Here is a 15,450-nt window from a genome sequence, read left to right on the forward strand (position 1 = left end):
AGCATTCCTAGATGAACAGTTTCCTGGAAAGTGGATTGGTCGTCGTGGGCCAGTTGAATGGCCCCCAAGGTCTCCCGATCTGACCCCCTTAGACTTTTATCTTTGGGGTCATCTGAAGGCAATTGTCTATGGTGTGAAGATACGAGATGTGCAGCACCTGAAACTACGGATACTGGATGCCTGTGCTGGCATTTCTCCTGCGGTGTTGCTATCAGTGTGTGAAGAGTGGGAGAAGAGGGTTGCATTGACAATCCAACACAATGGGCAGCACATTGAACACATTTTATAAGTGGTCAGAAACGTGTAATTACCTCATAAAAGAATAAAGTTACGTTGAAACCAAGCACACCATTGTTTTTCTTGTGACATTACCAATAAGTTTGATGTGTCACATGGCCCTCTTCCTATTGAAAAAACAAAAGTTGTATCCAAGATGGCCGACTTCTAAATGGCCACCATGGTCACCACCCATCTTGAGGACTTTGCCCCTCACATATACTAATGTGCCACAAACAGGACTTTAATATCACCAACCATTCCCATTTTATTACGGTGTATCCATATAAATGGCCCACCCTGTATAGTACTGGACTTATTTGAAGGTTTGAGCTCTGAGAGTCAAAGGAGCTTGCAAAGAAAAGCGTCTGGACTTCTTTAAGTTGCTTGAAGACGTTTCACCTCTCATCCGAGAAGCTTCTTCAGTTCTAAGGTCAAATGGTGGGGAGTCCCACTCTGAGAGTGTTTAGAAAAGAGAGAAAGGTGTGAAAATGTTCATGCATGTCTGAGAAAAGTGTATAAAGTGTGCAATGAGGAGGTTTACAGCCTGAAAACATCTATAATAATTGTAAAAAAATTAAGTTGGCTACTTCGCGGATTTCCCCTATCGCAGGTTATTTTTAGAACATAACCCCCGTGATAAACGAGGGACCTGGTTCTTTGCAACAGCCAGCAAGAACAGCTTTTGCTCTTGCGTCCTTCTACAGTTTGTCACAGTCTAGCTGAGAAGCTGACTGTGTGGAGTGAGGAGGACCCGAGTACAAACACGCAAAACAAATCTTTAATTTATCTAAGAACAAGCCGTTTATTCAAGGCCGGAAAACATTACAAGAGGCAAAGGCGAAACTAAACAATAACCTAAACTTGGTGACCTAAGATTAAAACATAAAAACAAACCTAGAAACATGACATAGCATGAACATAGCAAACGACCCAAAGAAATGAATGAAAATACACAGACTAAATGCACACAGGAAGTGATCAGGGGAAGTGGAAACACATGGGGAAACAGCTGATTAGAAAGAACATAATGACGTCAGAGGGAAAAGTAAACTTAAACCTCACTGAATATAGAAACACAAGACTTTCAAAATAAAACAGGAAACATGGAGAGACAGGAAAACACAAGCTTGACAATGACATGACAGACTAGACAAGAAACAAGACACAAAAACCAAGGAGACAGATGATAGTAATGGCTAAACTAAAACTCCACTAGACCCCAAATAAGACTAACACAATAACTTATAATCACAAACCTTACATAAGAAACTCAAAAATACAGAATAAACTCAAAACGCCAGGTCAGAAACATGACACAATTCTTGCTAGCATGATTTAAGCAAGCGAAGTTGTTGCAGTCCAAAACTACAAGATGAATCTGAGGGGTGTACTACACTAATGGGTTGAGCCATCTCTGTGTCTTGAAAGTGGTGCTTTACTGGCCAAGTATGTGTACGCATACAAGAAACTGGGGTCCAGACAATAACCACATATGGAGTATATTATTGGAATAATATGTGCAAATATGAAATCACCACCAACTGAACAATCAGTTCTCTGGAAAATAACACTACTAATCCTGTTGGTCTTCTAAGCACGGATGGTAGGAGGGTCTACAGTTTTTCTGATCATCAATTTTAGATTAAGTGAATCCAGATACAGGAAAACTGCCCTCAGTGTTTAACAGAAAACTCAGACTTTAAGCTTGACTTAGCTTTCTGACCCATGCACTTTGCTTTTTATTACAAGTATCTGTCTTGTTGATTAATATCAGGCCAAATATTTAAAGATTGTGACGATTTCTTCATTATTAAGACTTGTACGTCTAAATTTGAAGCATGTTATCTGCAAAAACATGACGGGCTCATCAATAATGTATTGTTTACATAATGACAGAAGAAGCATCTAACAGAAGAAATTTAATAGAAAGTTGATTAGTGCTTGGTAGGAGCCATATAATCCCATCCTGGGGACTGTTTAGGACGCAATGCAAACTTTTTTGTTCATGTCTTCCAGCAACGGTCTTCCTGGAGTTCTGGAAGAGACGCAGAGCTGTCCTCGCATATGACTGGGACCTCATTGACTGGGAAGAAGAGGAGGTAAAAGTCCTGTAGCTTATCTGCTCCCTTTAACATAAGTAAATAGTATGAAAAGAAATTAGGAGGGAAAAGATAGTCAATTATATTTCTAGTTATTTCTTTTTTTCTTGAACAAGCACTTCTTCCCTGAAGAAATGTTGGCCTACTCATACCCTTTTCAGTCCATGTCAATCTCAAAGCATATATTTAAAAAGGTGGAGATGGTGTACTAAGAGCCTGTGTCAAGTCTGTCTCAGTTCATTTTATGAGTCACTGAAAATCTGCAGCTCTACAATGAAAGCTCACACAGCTGTCATAATGTAATTTCTGTGGGTTTTTATGTTCTCTCCTGTCTTGTGTATCAACCTCCAACCATCATCTGTCAATCACATAATAGATAGTGAATGTGTTCTTTGAAGGCTGCTCTTCTTTCGATGTAAATGTGATTCAGAATTTCAATCTGCTTTGTACGTAACGTAAGAAGACAGGCTTTTGGTCAGAGCTTGAGGATATAAGGGTGGTTTGCAGTCACTTGGTTGTGCCTCCACACTGTCCCAGCTTGGCTATTATATCCTGTTGCTATGTGTCAGGCACCTTTGGACACAGCCTGCAGTTTGAGTCCTGTTGGCTGTGCTAGACTCTTGCCCAAATAGATCTGGTGCTTAGGGCCGGTTCTTGTGCTGCCATAATCAGAGCCTCTGTGGCCTTTCTAGCCACTGGTAGGATTTCTTGATGTCAGAGACTTCCTCTATCTGTTGGTGGTACATCCCATGATACTCATGATCTGTGCTTTACACAGTTCGTATTAAATATTTGTGGTGATACCCTGAAGAAGAAGCTTTCTCCGTGGTAACCCTTTTAAAAAAAGTAATACTTGTTCAGTCTTTTTCTAATTGCATTGACATGTCATGTCATGTCATTTATCCCACTAACTAAAGTCTGTTGAGTCCTTATGCTTTCCACTTCTGTGAAGATTGTGTTAATACGTACCTCAATGCTATAGTTACTTTATCTGTGAACTGCCTGTGACTTGCACCCTCAACTATGCAATCCTGTGAAAAACTTCTCAGCAGAAATGGCTGCTAACTAGTAGCTAAATGTGTGCTTTCTTACTGCAGTTTATGCTCATATGTGTAGTCTGTTATCTTTCAGGAAGAAATACGCCCGCAGTTTGAGGCCAAATACTCAAAGAAGGAGAGGATGAACCCTATATCTGGAAAACCTGAACCTTACCAGGCCTTCTCTGACAAATACAGTCGCCTCATCGTTTCCACATCTGGAATATTCTTTATGGTGAGTTTCTGGAGCAAGTGAACATTAAGTAAAAGATGTGTTACTAAATGTGCCAACTGCTTTTTGTCTGCAATTACAATTTCCATTGTTCCATCTAAAACTAGACCTCTCAGTTTATAGACTGAAATATTCAGTTATCATATATACATTCATATGTGTTTACAGTTGAAATGTTCTCTTTTTCTTGTCACTGTCACGTCACAGATATTGGTGGTGATTGCTGCCGTGTTTGGCATCGTCATTTACCGAGTTATCACTGTCAGTACCTTTGCTGCCTTCGGCTGGGCTCTCATCAGGAACAACTCTCAGGTGGCGACCACGGGCACGGCAGTCTGCATCAACTTTTGCATCATCATGCTCCTTAACGTGGTAAGTTTCTGCTGTTTTTTGACTGCACTGTGCAGAAGTAGAGCAATGACGAAATAGTTAATGCATTTATTTCAGGTTGCAGTAATGATAAATACTGTTTTAAATGTAACGGCTAATTCATGCATTGTATGAATAGTTACACGGATACATATAAGATTATCATTATCATTATTTTGATAGCTTTCTAACGCTTTTAACAGCATTTTTAGACATTAAATTTACTGTATGGAATTTAAATGTAAAGCCTTGAGAAATACATTTAATTTCACCTTTTTTTTACAGCTTTATGAAAAAGTTGCTCTGCTTCTTACCAATTTAGGTAAGCTGGTGACACACAATTTTGCAATTTCTTTTTGTATGAATAATGTTACGATATTCTTAAAATGAACTTCTTCTTTCTGTTTAACCACAGAGCAACCGAGGACAGAGTCCGAGTGGGAGAACAGCTTTACTTTCAAGATGTTCCTTTTTCAGTTTGTCAATCTTAACAGTTCAACTTTCTACATCGCCTTCTTTTTGGGAAGGTGAGTAAGTCACAGGCAATTCACGAATACAGGACAGGACCAGTATTAGTTGAATCATGTAACCAGTTTCACACAAATATACGTAGCTGAGTTCCTATTACTTATTCTTACACTGGCTAGTTGCCTTGTTTAGCAAGGTGCCTGTATATTTTACTGTGATATTAAAGTCATACATAATTAGGGAATATCCAAAAGTCTTAAACAAAATATACTGAATCCTTTAGTACAGCTGACCTATAAGAAAGACAAAAAAGCAATCACCTGTCATGGTTTGCCTCCACCAGTGTGTGAATGTGAGAGTGAATGAATAGTGGAATTGTAAAGTGCTTTGAGTGTTTAGAAAAGCGCTATATAAATGCAATCCATTATTATTATTTAAATCAGAATAGACTTCATACATTTTAAAGAGATGTGTTTTTTTTTTTTTGGGGGGGGGGGGGGGGGGGGATTGCTTGAATTGCTTGTATAGTTGTGAATAACCCATTGACAGTTAGCTGCAGAGATTAAGTTTTATATTAGTTTAAACAGGACGAGCATTTGTAAACTTTTGAAAATAGAAGTCTGTGGGGATTGCCTCATTTTTTTTAGCCACCTTCAAGTGGCCGTTCGAGGAACTGCAGTTTTTGGTGCATGATCGTATGCTTCATCTTTCAGCCTTTCTGCTTGGGGATAGTTATCCTGATACCCTTTGAAGAGTTCACCTTTTGTGTGATTAGGGACCAATTGGAATTTTCCTGACGGTCAATGATAGTACTGTATGTGTAAATTATACAGTTGACATTCAAATGCTGGTTGGTTGTTGGTTAGGTAAAACATGTAAAATGTAGCTTACAAAATGTAACCTAATGCAGCGCAGTGTATCTCATTGAATCTATAACAACACTGTATATTTAGTGTACTTCTGTTCTCGAAGCCTATTTGTTTACACACATTATTGTGAGCACTTAGATCAGGGATGGGCAATTCCAGGCCCCGAGGGCCGGTGTCCTGCAGGTTTTAGATCTCACATGATTAGTTCGTTACCAGGCCTCTGGAGAACTTCAGGACATGTTGAGGAGCTAATTTAGCCATTTAAATCAGCTGTGTTGGTTCAAGGACACATCTAAAACCTGCAGGGACACCTGCCTCGAGGCCTGGAGTTGCCCACCCCTGACTTAGATTAATCTTCCAGCTTTTATTTGTTACATGAAATAAAATGCCTTTAAAGCCATCAAAACTGTCCTATTAAGTACAGTTAGGAATAAGTTTAAGGTTTTCTGGATCTTGTAATTATCCAAGAGTAATAAGGTGTCACAGGAAAATTATTTAATCTCTCTTAAAAGGACAACCAAAGGGATACAAAGATGTCTCAGGTCTTTCAGTACCAGAAAACTGCCATTTTGCATTATCAAGGCTTTCAAATCTAGAAGAGTTTTTATTTTTCAGTGACATCTATAATTTTAACCATCGGGTCCATTTTGATACATTTTACAGACTTTGAGCAAAGCCGTCTCTGGGCTTAACGTAGCTTATAGTGACGCTAAACATGTAGCTCTAATTGTGTGCTCTTTTACTTACTCCTTACTCCTGTTGTTTTTTTCGACCCTTGGTCTACAGATTCACAGGTCGACCTGGTGCATATCTGCGTCTCATAAATCGCTGGAAACTGGAAGAAGTGAGTAATGACTTTCCTTTTCCCAGTGGGGAATAATCGCAAGGCATTATGGATTGACATATTTCTAAATTGGGCATTAAGCTATTACTGTATGGCTAACCGCCAGGCATTTAACCCCCATCATTAGCAAGTGGTACTTCTGGGAACATGCAGGGAAATAATACAGTGGAGTGGTCTAAGGGGACAAAAGGCCTGAGCCGACGCTTTTAGGTGCTGAGCTAATGTTTTCCCTCAGCAGCAGAAATGGAAAAAGTCTCTTTAATGTGACATGTACAGTACAAGTGTAGCCTCAGTCAGCCTTTCATTCCCATGCAGAACCATTACTGCCTCGGCTGCACATTTAAAAAGCTGCTAAAGGTTGCAGGCATAAATCATAATTGTAAATGTATTAAAAATAATTACAGGTTGTGACTATAGCCTTTCCAAAATAAACTGCACTTGCATTGCTGCAGTGGGTGTTTTCCAGCAAGTGATGCTTGCAAATCCTGTTAGACTCATGCTTATAACAGTGACTAGTTCTAGCTATCCTGGATTCCTTCTTGAAAATGAAACTCTTTTGTTTACACTTTAAAATACCATGTTGGCAAAGGCTAAAGTTTGATTTCATGCTATCTCTTTCTTGTCTCCTCAGTGCCATCCTAGTGGCTGTCTCATTGACCTCTGTATGCAGATGGGAATCATCATGGTGCTAAAACAGACGTGGAACAACTTTATGGAGCTCGGCTACCCGTGAGTTCTGTTTGCTGCTGTAACCTTAAAATAATATAAACCTGTTATGTGTTTAGACAAAAAGCAGCATCTGGTGTAAAAAAATTAAAATATATGGAGCTAGTTACTATGGCAACCTCTTACGTGTATGTATATGGAGTAACTACAAAAATATATAATTCTATCCCATTACTAGCCCATTTTATTTAATGCTGAATTGCAAATGCATCTTGCTATCCAAGCTAGCTAGCCAGTGCTAGCATTAGCTGGCAACTCTCTAACTCTATGTCATCTGAAAATTTGAAAAAAAAAAAAAACCAAAAAAACACAGTTATGGTAAAATTGTCAAACTGTTGTTCACAGCTGGGTACATCACAGTGGATACATCCGTCGTTTATATACAGTCTATGTTGGTCAAGAAACGGTAGTGTCAGACTGAAAAGGTGCTGAACGTATCTGAATCTATTGCCATGGTAAACATTCATGATCCCCAGGCAATGAATCCTGCTTTTCTAATCTTGTGATTCATCATCTACTGCAAAACTGGTCTCACTCCCATTTTGTTTTTTGTTGTTTGATAAAGTGTTTTTCTCTTTCGTGCTTTTTATAAATGTATTTATTTATTTATTTTTAAATCAGTCATTTGGCCAGTACTTACTTATGGTCATTTACCTAGCTAATAACATTCCCATATTACTCAACTGTGCTTGTGTGCAGCTCCAGTTACCATATGGTTACATGTACTGTGTTTAAGAACAGATCCGGAGAGCTTTTAAACTTGAAAACAGCAGTCTCTCGTGTTCCGGAGCACCTGGACTTAGTGTAGTTACACAAGAAGATCATGCCCAGTTGTTGTTGTTTTTTTACTCAGACTGATGCAGAACTGGTGGACGCGGCGGAGGCTGAGGAGAGAACACGGCCAAAATGCAAAGGCCGGCTTCCCACAGTGGGAGAGGGATTTTAACCTGCAGCCAATGAATGCCTATGGACTGTTTGATGAATACCTGGAGATGAGTATGTTGGATGCAAGCACAATATGAATGAAATACGCTTTGCTGGTAACCTTTGATATCAGTTTTGTATTTTAAGGTTATCCTAAAATGCACTCTACAGTTTAATCTTCAGAATTTATCGAAACAATTTTTTTATCTTGGTCCCAGCAGCTTCAATCCATGTTATGTAATTCTGACACTGCACTATATTGAATTAGAGCTAGAAGCTTTTCCACGTGCTTTAAGGAGCTTTAAGGTGCATTTGATGTTTTTGATCATTGTTTTGGATTTTCATCCTACAGTTTTTAAGTTCACCCATTCCCAGATTTGAAATCGCTCAAATAAATCCACTATACGCTTTCTTCAAGTCATAAAGAGCTGAACAGGACAGAAACTACTGCCTTACATTCATGCAGCAGCCAATAACATGACTCTAAATTCTTGCATTCCAGTCTAAAAAAAAAACAGTTTGAAAGCATGATGAACATCTAAAGGAGATGTTGGACATCAGGCATGTTTTTGTTACATGCCTGATGTTCAAGGTAGCTAGTTTACCTTTATACAGTCTGGCTTCATTAAACCTAATAATCACAATCAGGCGAAACCTTCTCACAACACTGGTTTTCAACTCGATAAATAAAGGTTAGGGTCAACAGTATCATTCCTTCATATTTGTGCATGAGTAGATATGATTGTAAATCCCTTAAATGTATCCCTATTCTTTATGATCCAGCCATTGTGATGTCAAACAGCCAAAAACTTACAGCCAGTAGTAAACAAACAGAGCCTTTTTTAATATCTGTGCACTGAGGTCTGCTCGATCTTTGAGTGGTCAATAGACAGATTTTATAAATGTAGCTTGCTCAGGGTAGCAGGCTACTGTGCAGCATAAATGTCTGGATTTACCATGGCAACCACAAATCCTGCTTGTAATTAAATTGAGTAGAAATCACAACAACGGTCGCCTCAAGGTGCTTCTTATTGTTTGGTAAAGACCCAATATTAATGCAGGCAAAACCCCGTCAATCAGACAGCCCTCTATGAGCAAGCACTTGGCGACAGTGGGAAGGAAAACCTCCCCCTTAATAGGAAGAAACCTCAAACAGAACCAGGCATCTGCCGTGGCCGGCTGTAGTGCAGGCCTCTGAAGTCTTGCACTGTTTGTTTCAGTTTTACAGTTTGGCTTTACCACCATCTTCGTGGCAGCTTTCCCTCTGGCCCCTCTCTTGGCGCTGATCAACAACATCATCGAGATCCGTTTAGACGCTTACAAGTTTGTCACACAGTGGCGACGCCCTCTGCCATCACAAGCCAAAGACATAGGTAAAGAGTAAAATGCAGTACGTTCCTTTATTACAGAAACACTTTCCTGTTTGTGGGGTGTCTTTGAAATCATTCTTTATTGGCAGGGATCTGGTATGGCATTTTGGAGGGCATCGGCATCTTGTCTGTCATCACCAACGCCTTTGTGATCGCCGTTACCTCGGACTTCATCCCCCGCCTTGTTTACGCCTACAAGTACGGACCCTGCGCTGGTCAGGGCCGAGCAGGGGAGGGGTGAGGGATGATTTTACAGTTTTTGCTTTAATTCTGTGTTGCTGCATGCTGCAGTTGGTAAAATCATTTCCCATATGTGCCGCAGGTGCATGATGGGTTATGTCAATGCCAGTCTCTCAGTTTTCCGGGTGTCAGATTTTGAGAGGAGGTCGCACCCCAGGACGAATGGCTCGGAGCTGTTTGGAGAAGCCGTGAAGTACTGCAGGTGGTGTGAGAAGTGAAAAGCTGTTATTTTGAGGCAGCTGTATGTAGAAAACAGAAACACTGTGGAAAGAGAAGTTTGTTTATTTTAAAAAGGCTTCAGCTAAAAGCACAGGGTCAACTATAAGATAATCCACTACTTTATTCACAATTCTGGTAACTGAGTGATCTTACTGAGATCCACATTGAACTGAAGTTACAGAACATCATTTTGGAAACGCCCCATTTTCTGCCAGTATCCCAATTTTCCTGCTCACTAATATGAGTAAATGAGTCATCAGTGTTTCTGTAGGATGAACTTTGACCTTTCTCTTTTTTCCCCTCCCCTTTTAGGTATCGTGACTACAGGGAGCCTCCAGATTCTGCCGAGCCTTACTCTTACACTCTGCAGTTCTGGCACGTCCTGGCAGCCCGGCTGGCCTTCATCATTGTTTTTGAGGTCAGCCTTTTGTAGTCACTGACAAATGACAGCAGGCTGCAGGCTGCCTTCTTATTATTTTGTCAACAGGTTTTCACCTTTCTCTCTTATTTATCAGGACCAACCAGCAGTGCTGTGAAAAAGTACTTGACTCCCTTCCGTCCCCCTTCAAACTAATTCTAATTTTATAGAAAGATAAAAAGAGTAAATGCAAATTTCAGTTTTTAAATGTTGATTTCATTGATCAAAAAAGCTATCTTACCCCGACCTTAGTCTAGGTGAATTAGTTGTTGTGAACCATATTTTTTTAGAAAAATTTGTTTTAGATTACGAGCCACACCGAGGAAGACCTGTTGAATCAAGAATTCACTTAAATAGAACCTGTCTGAGAAGCTGAAGAGGTCTAAGAGATCTCAAAAAGAGGAACATCATGACACGATCTGAAGAAACTCAAGAAGATCTGAGAGAACAGATGAGAGACAAAGTCATCGACACCGAGGTGGAAGGGTTACAAAGGCATTTCTAAGGCTGAGGGAGGTCGTTATTCACAAATGGAGTAAACTTGGAGCATTCACAGGAAAGTCCACCCTTCCAAAATTTCTCTATGAGTGCATCAGCAATTTATCAAGGAGGTTACAAAAGAACTGCAGGCGTAAATTGTCCCTAAAGGTCAAAGGTCAAGGCTCAAAAATAAGAAAGACACTGGGCAACAATGACACCATGGGAGAGTTGGTGGAGACAGCCACAGCTGACCAAAAAGAACATAAAGGCTCGTTTCACAATTGCCAGAAACTATCTGCCATAAAACTAACACAACATCATATAAGCAGGCAGACATGGTGGTAACAGTGTGGTGATCTGGGCCTACCTTGCTGCTTCAGGACTTGGACAACTTGCTGTAATTGGTGGAGCCATGAATTATGCTCTCTACCAGAAAATCCTGAAGGAGAATGAACCATCAGTTCATGCCCTGAAGCACAAGCTCACTTCTGCAGCAGGACGATGATCCCAAATACACCAGAGAGTCCACCTCTGAATGGCTAAAAATAACGAAACTTCAGGTTTTGGAGTGACTAGTCAAAGTCTGAACTTAAATCTTTGACCTTAAAAGGCCATTCATGTCTGAAAACCCTCCAGTGTTGCTAAATTAAAACAGTTTTGCAAAGAGAATGCCTCAATTTCTCCACAATGAAGTCAAAGACTCATTGCCAGTTGGCACACTTGATTGCAGTTCTTGCTACCAAGGGCGGCACAACCAGTTATGTTTAGATGGATTGTTTTCCCTATAAAAATAATTTAAAATTGCATTTTGCATTTACTGGGGTTACTTTTGAATAATAATAAAAGTGTTCAATGATCTAAAACATGCAAGTGTTACAAATATGCAAAAAAGTAAGAAATCATGAAGGGGTTAAATACATTTTCATAGAACTGTATTTTTCTCAATATTTTTCTCTAATCTAAAAAAGCCTAATAGAGACATGCCTCTAGTAAATATTTTTAACCATGACCCATCAACTCAAATCATTTAGAGACTAAAGTACAAAATAGAGTCATGCAATTTAAAAAAACATGTTCTGCTTTCTGTGTTTGGCATTCTGATCGACCTGTTCCAGCTTTCAGCGGCTGGATAAGTGCACTCTTCTATTTTAGCTCACACGCTCTAAGTAACATTGCAACTAATCCCAGATTTAGGAGGTGTAAAAAAAGCATTTTATAAATCCAGATTAGAGCTGCTCGGGTACAGTGTATTTATCAGAGAAGAGGCTCAAATAAACGTGTCACTCGGAAATTTTTACCATCTTTCAAATCATTTGTTATGCTTTGGTTTGTGAAGCATTTAACTGATAAAGAGCCAGTCTTTCCTATTAGGACATAACAATCAAAGAAGAAAAGCATTACTGCATCTTATCACTTCAAAGTTCTTAGCATAGTGGAGGTATAGCTCTGGGATTTCTGATAAAGTTCTGTGTTTTTGTAGCATATGGTCTTTGCCATCAAGACTCTGATCGCGTACCTGATCCCCGACCTTCCCAAGGACCTGCGAGACAGAATGCGCAGGGAGAAATACCTGATCCAGGAGATGATGTATGAGGCTGAGCTGGAGAGACTGCAAAAGGAAAAAAATGAGAAGAAGAAGAAAGACAGGGTCCACCATAAGGAATGGCCCTGAACACACCAACAGGTACATGTAGAGAGATTTTCTTCAGCTCTATTAAGGCTGTATATCAAAAATGGCTACCATGATGTCATTTATTTGTTTGTGAAGACCAGCGTTGGGGTTGTTATTTAGGAAAAGTATTGCTTTATTACTTTTATTAAATGTAAGAGTAAATTTTTTTTACGCTACTCGTTACATTACTTTCCAGTTACTCTGTAAAATGACCTGAAACACAGTGTCATGTAATTACTATTTAACAAACCTGAGGCTACAGTCCCACACATCAGCCCAAATCCCTATCCTAATGAGGACAGGCCTACAATCTTTCTTTTAGTAGTTGCATATGAACACAAAGAAAAGAAACCTCAAAGGGGCTGCTGCAGTGATTCTGCTTAAGTGGCATGAACAGGTGGAAACAGAGGCTTCAAGTCTGATGACTCATCATTTAACTAAGTGAAGATCAAGCCTATTAAAGATCAACGTTTGGTTGCTGGGTTGGGGTCGGCATATACTCTGGGTTTTTGGCTAGCTTTGCCTTAGCATGCTGTCTGTGCAGACATGTGCAAAAAATAAAGTTGCTTTATCAGTAAAATGTGGCTATTTCTTATCTAAATGCAGTTTCCACTTTTCTCATTCTCATCCTTTTGTGAAATTAAAATAAAAGTGATGCACATAACTCCTCAAAGCTGATGCCGCTCCACCATTTTACTCCACCCAAATTCAGTTGATTGTAGTGCAAGTACACAAGACGAAAAAAAAGTGTTTGATGTGGGGTGTTTTTTTTTTTCATTTCTGCTGCTGATAACTGAAGAACCTTTGTAACAGAAGTAAAGAGATAATTGTAACTGCAATATAATTGCTAAATTTAGTATCATATTAACATATTACATTACAGTATTATGGACAAATGTAATGTGATGAATCATATTACTTTGCATGCGTTGTATTAGTTACTGGTGTAATGTTTACTTTGTAATGCGTTACACCAGTACACTGGTGAAGACCCATGTTAATGGTTTAAAGTTATTAATTTGACCACTGCTGTTCTTTTAGCCGGTATTTAGTGCCTAAAATTAGAATACCATAAAGTGGATGGGTGACATATGCAGACATAAGTGTCTGCTAAGTCACACAGAGAGGTTACACTGATTTGTAGTGGCATTTACCGCTTTACTCACCACATTCTCATCCCAACGCATAACATACCGGCGCATGTGACAGATCATCGGTATGTTACGCATTCTGAGGCATAAGAGCCGAAAGGAATGAATCTATACATGTAAATGTGTTTTATGTTCTGATCATGAATCACTCTGGAAAACACTTCGTGATAGGTTTAAGCTTATGGTTAAGGTTCGGGTTCAGGCTGGAAGGGAGGGCTGGAGCCTCTGCTCGAAGCGTGTGTTCCCACCACGAGCGGCATTCTGTTGGATTCAATTGAGAATCTGGAGCATCTCATAAGGACGCAGAAGGGTACCTCTCGCGTCACTATGAGACTCCTCGGGCTGTGACAAATTGTCGGTATGTTGCGCGTTGGGAATGAGAATGTTCTGGTTTTACTACCTTTTAAAGATTTTTACCGCTAAGTTTTAAAAGTTTAAAAAGTCTGAGTTATTAAATACTTAGCGGTGTGACTCAGCTATAGAGACCAAAAGCCTTTTTTGTATAAGGCTGTAAACATCCCTGTTTCCGCTATGATGTTTTACCAAGGGGGTCTTTGGAGACAGTCTTGAGGAAATGCAGTATTTGGCATTAATGCATTAGCTTCCGTTTTCAGCTCTGGTAGTTGCCATTTACTCACAACTAACATCTTCTTATGGGGACTACAAATTTCAGTCCACCAGAACAGCTGTTGCAGTCTTGTATTTACTCTAGCTAACTAGCAAATTGTGCTAACGTTTAGTTCTGACTGAAAATATGAATTGATTGAAAGCCTGGTTTATGTTTTCATCTATATCCAGTCTATCCACAGAAATTCAAAAGCCCATCTAATATCGACTTAATAAATGTACAGTTGTATGACCAGGAAATGAAGGTTCTTGTGTTTAATAAGTGTTATAGTCACTTTTAATTGGCATTTTCTGTTACTGGACTAAAACCCAGACATTTAAATTCATTACAGAGTAAAGTTACTAAGCTACAGTTCAAGTTATTGCTCAAAAGATGACATTAAAAGCAGTTTTCTGCTGCCATGGATGAATGCCGTGTATATTCAGTACAAAGTGTATTCAAACTGCGATCCAAAAAAATGTAAATAAAGCTGTTTGTTTGAAATGTTTCTCGGTGTTTGCAAGCTTTACACGAGTGTCTCTTATTTCCAGGTAGTCAGCAGGTCTTTGGTTTTCACAGCACAGCAGAGGGAGAGTGCCGGGTTTCCTGCATGTACTGGACTCTCATCCCTTCCTCCTGCTATGTCGGACCAGCCCCTCCTGTTGGACAGTTTCTGAACTGCATCTAGCTCACCGTAACAGTGACTTTGGAGCCCATGTCTGCAAAACTAAGAGAAGTGCTCTGGAACATTTGGCAGTGGGATTTGCTACTTTTTCCCCTCCAGTTTGGACTCTCAGCAGGGTACATCTTCAGATCCTGAATGTAGATTTTAAGCAAGAGGAAACTTTTCCACATTTTCTGTTTTAGATGAGAGGACCTACTCTCCTGAGCTTACTAGGTAACAAACCCTGTTTACATTTCTTCTTGCTAAGGGAGTTCACATTATGCTTTAGTGTAAATAAATGTATTTAAATGAATGTCAGGCTTATATGCTCTGCTATAGTGTAGTGCAAGAAAAATTAAGTAATGTAAAGACCTATTCTATCAAGGCTATGGCACTGTCCACAGTTTGCCTATATTGGAAATGCTTTCCACTTGAATTTAGATTGATAACTGCAGTAATAAATATTATTTATTGTAAAGACATTTGACTTTCCCTTTCTTGATTATATCTTGAGTCAGTAGATGTTTGTTTATTTAGACATTATAGCCATTAACACTGAAAAAAAAATGTCATGGTAAGTTTAATGCATGGTTTAAAAGTACAGGGAAACAACTGTAAAAATTGAATATGGAAAATTCTTTCACTGCATCCAGCTTTTTTTTCTTTTTTTTTTTTTTTTACGTATTTTTACTTTTTTTTTTCATCGCAGGTGAGTCAGCACTCACTTAAAAGTGAAAAAGGTGTATTTATTTTATTGACTTCCTACTACAAGGAAACAGACT

The 15,450-nt window shown here is 39.3% G+C and overlaps 1 protein-coding gene across 2 annotated transcripts in view; it reads left to right on the forward strand.

Moving 5' to 3' along the window:
- LOC146369940 (anoctamin-4-like) overlaps positions 1-15,150 on the forward strand; it is a 50,311-nt gene extending 35,161 nt beyond the window's left edge. For both annotated transcript variants that reach the window (XM_084910019.1, XM_084910020.1), the window contains 14 exons: positions 2,296-2,378; positions 3,510-3,650; positions 3,855-4,019; positions 4,302-4,338; positions 4,432-4,543; positions 6,140-6,197; positions 6,829-6,926; positions 7,777-7,919; positions 9,068-9,220; positions 9,307-9,454; positions 9,540-9,659; positions 9,989-10,094; positions 12,055-12,258; positions 14,556-15,150. In XM_084910019.1, coding sequence (XP_084766145.1) covers positions 2,296-2,378; positions 3,510-3,650; positions 3,855-4,019; positions 4,302-4,338; positions 4,432-4,543; positions 6,140-6,197; positions 6,829-6,926; positions 7,777-7,919; positions 9,068-9,220; positions 9,307-9,454; positions 9,540-9,659; positions 9,989-10,094; positions 12,055-12,246 — 1,556 coding nt within the window. In that variant the 3' untranslated portion in view covers positions 12,247-12,258; positions 14,556-15,150. The remainder of the gene's footprint in view (positions 1-2,295; positions 2,379-3,509; positions 3,651-3,854; positions 4,020-4,301; positions 4,339-4,431; positions 4,544-6,139; positions 6,198-6,828; positions 6,927-7,776; positions 7,920-9,067; positions 9,221-9,306; positions 9,455-9,539; positions 9,660-9,988; positions 10,095-12,054; positions 12,259-14,555) is intronic.
- Positions 15,151-15,450: the final 300 nt, after the last annotated feature.

Source organism: Perissodus microlepis, chromosome 17 (genome assembly GCF_051167445.1).
Source record: "Perissodus microlepis isolate ML-2025 ecotype Zambia chromosome 17, ASM5116744v1, whole genome shotgun sequence".
Classification (NCBI taxonomy): Eukaryota; Metazoa; Chordata; class Actinopteri; order Cichliformes; family Cichlidae; genus Perissodus; species Perissodus microlepis.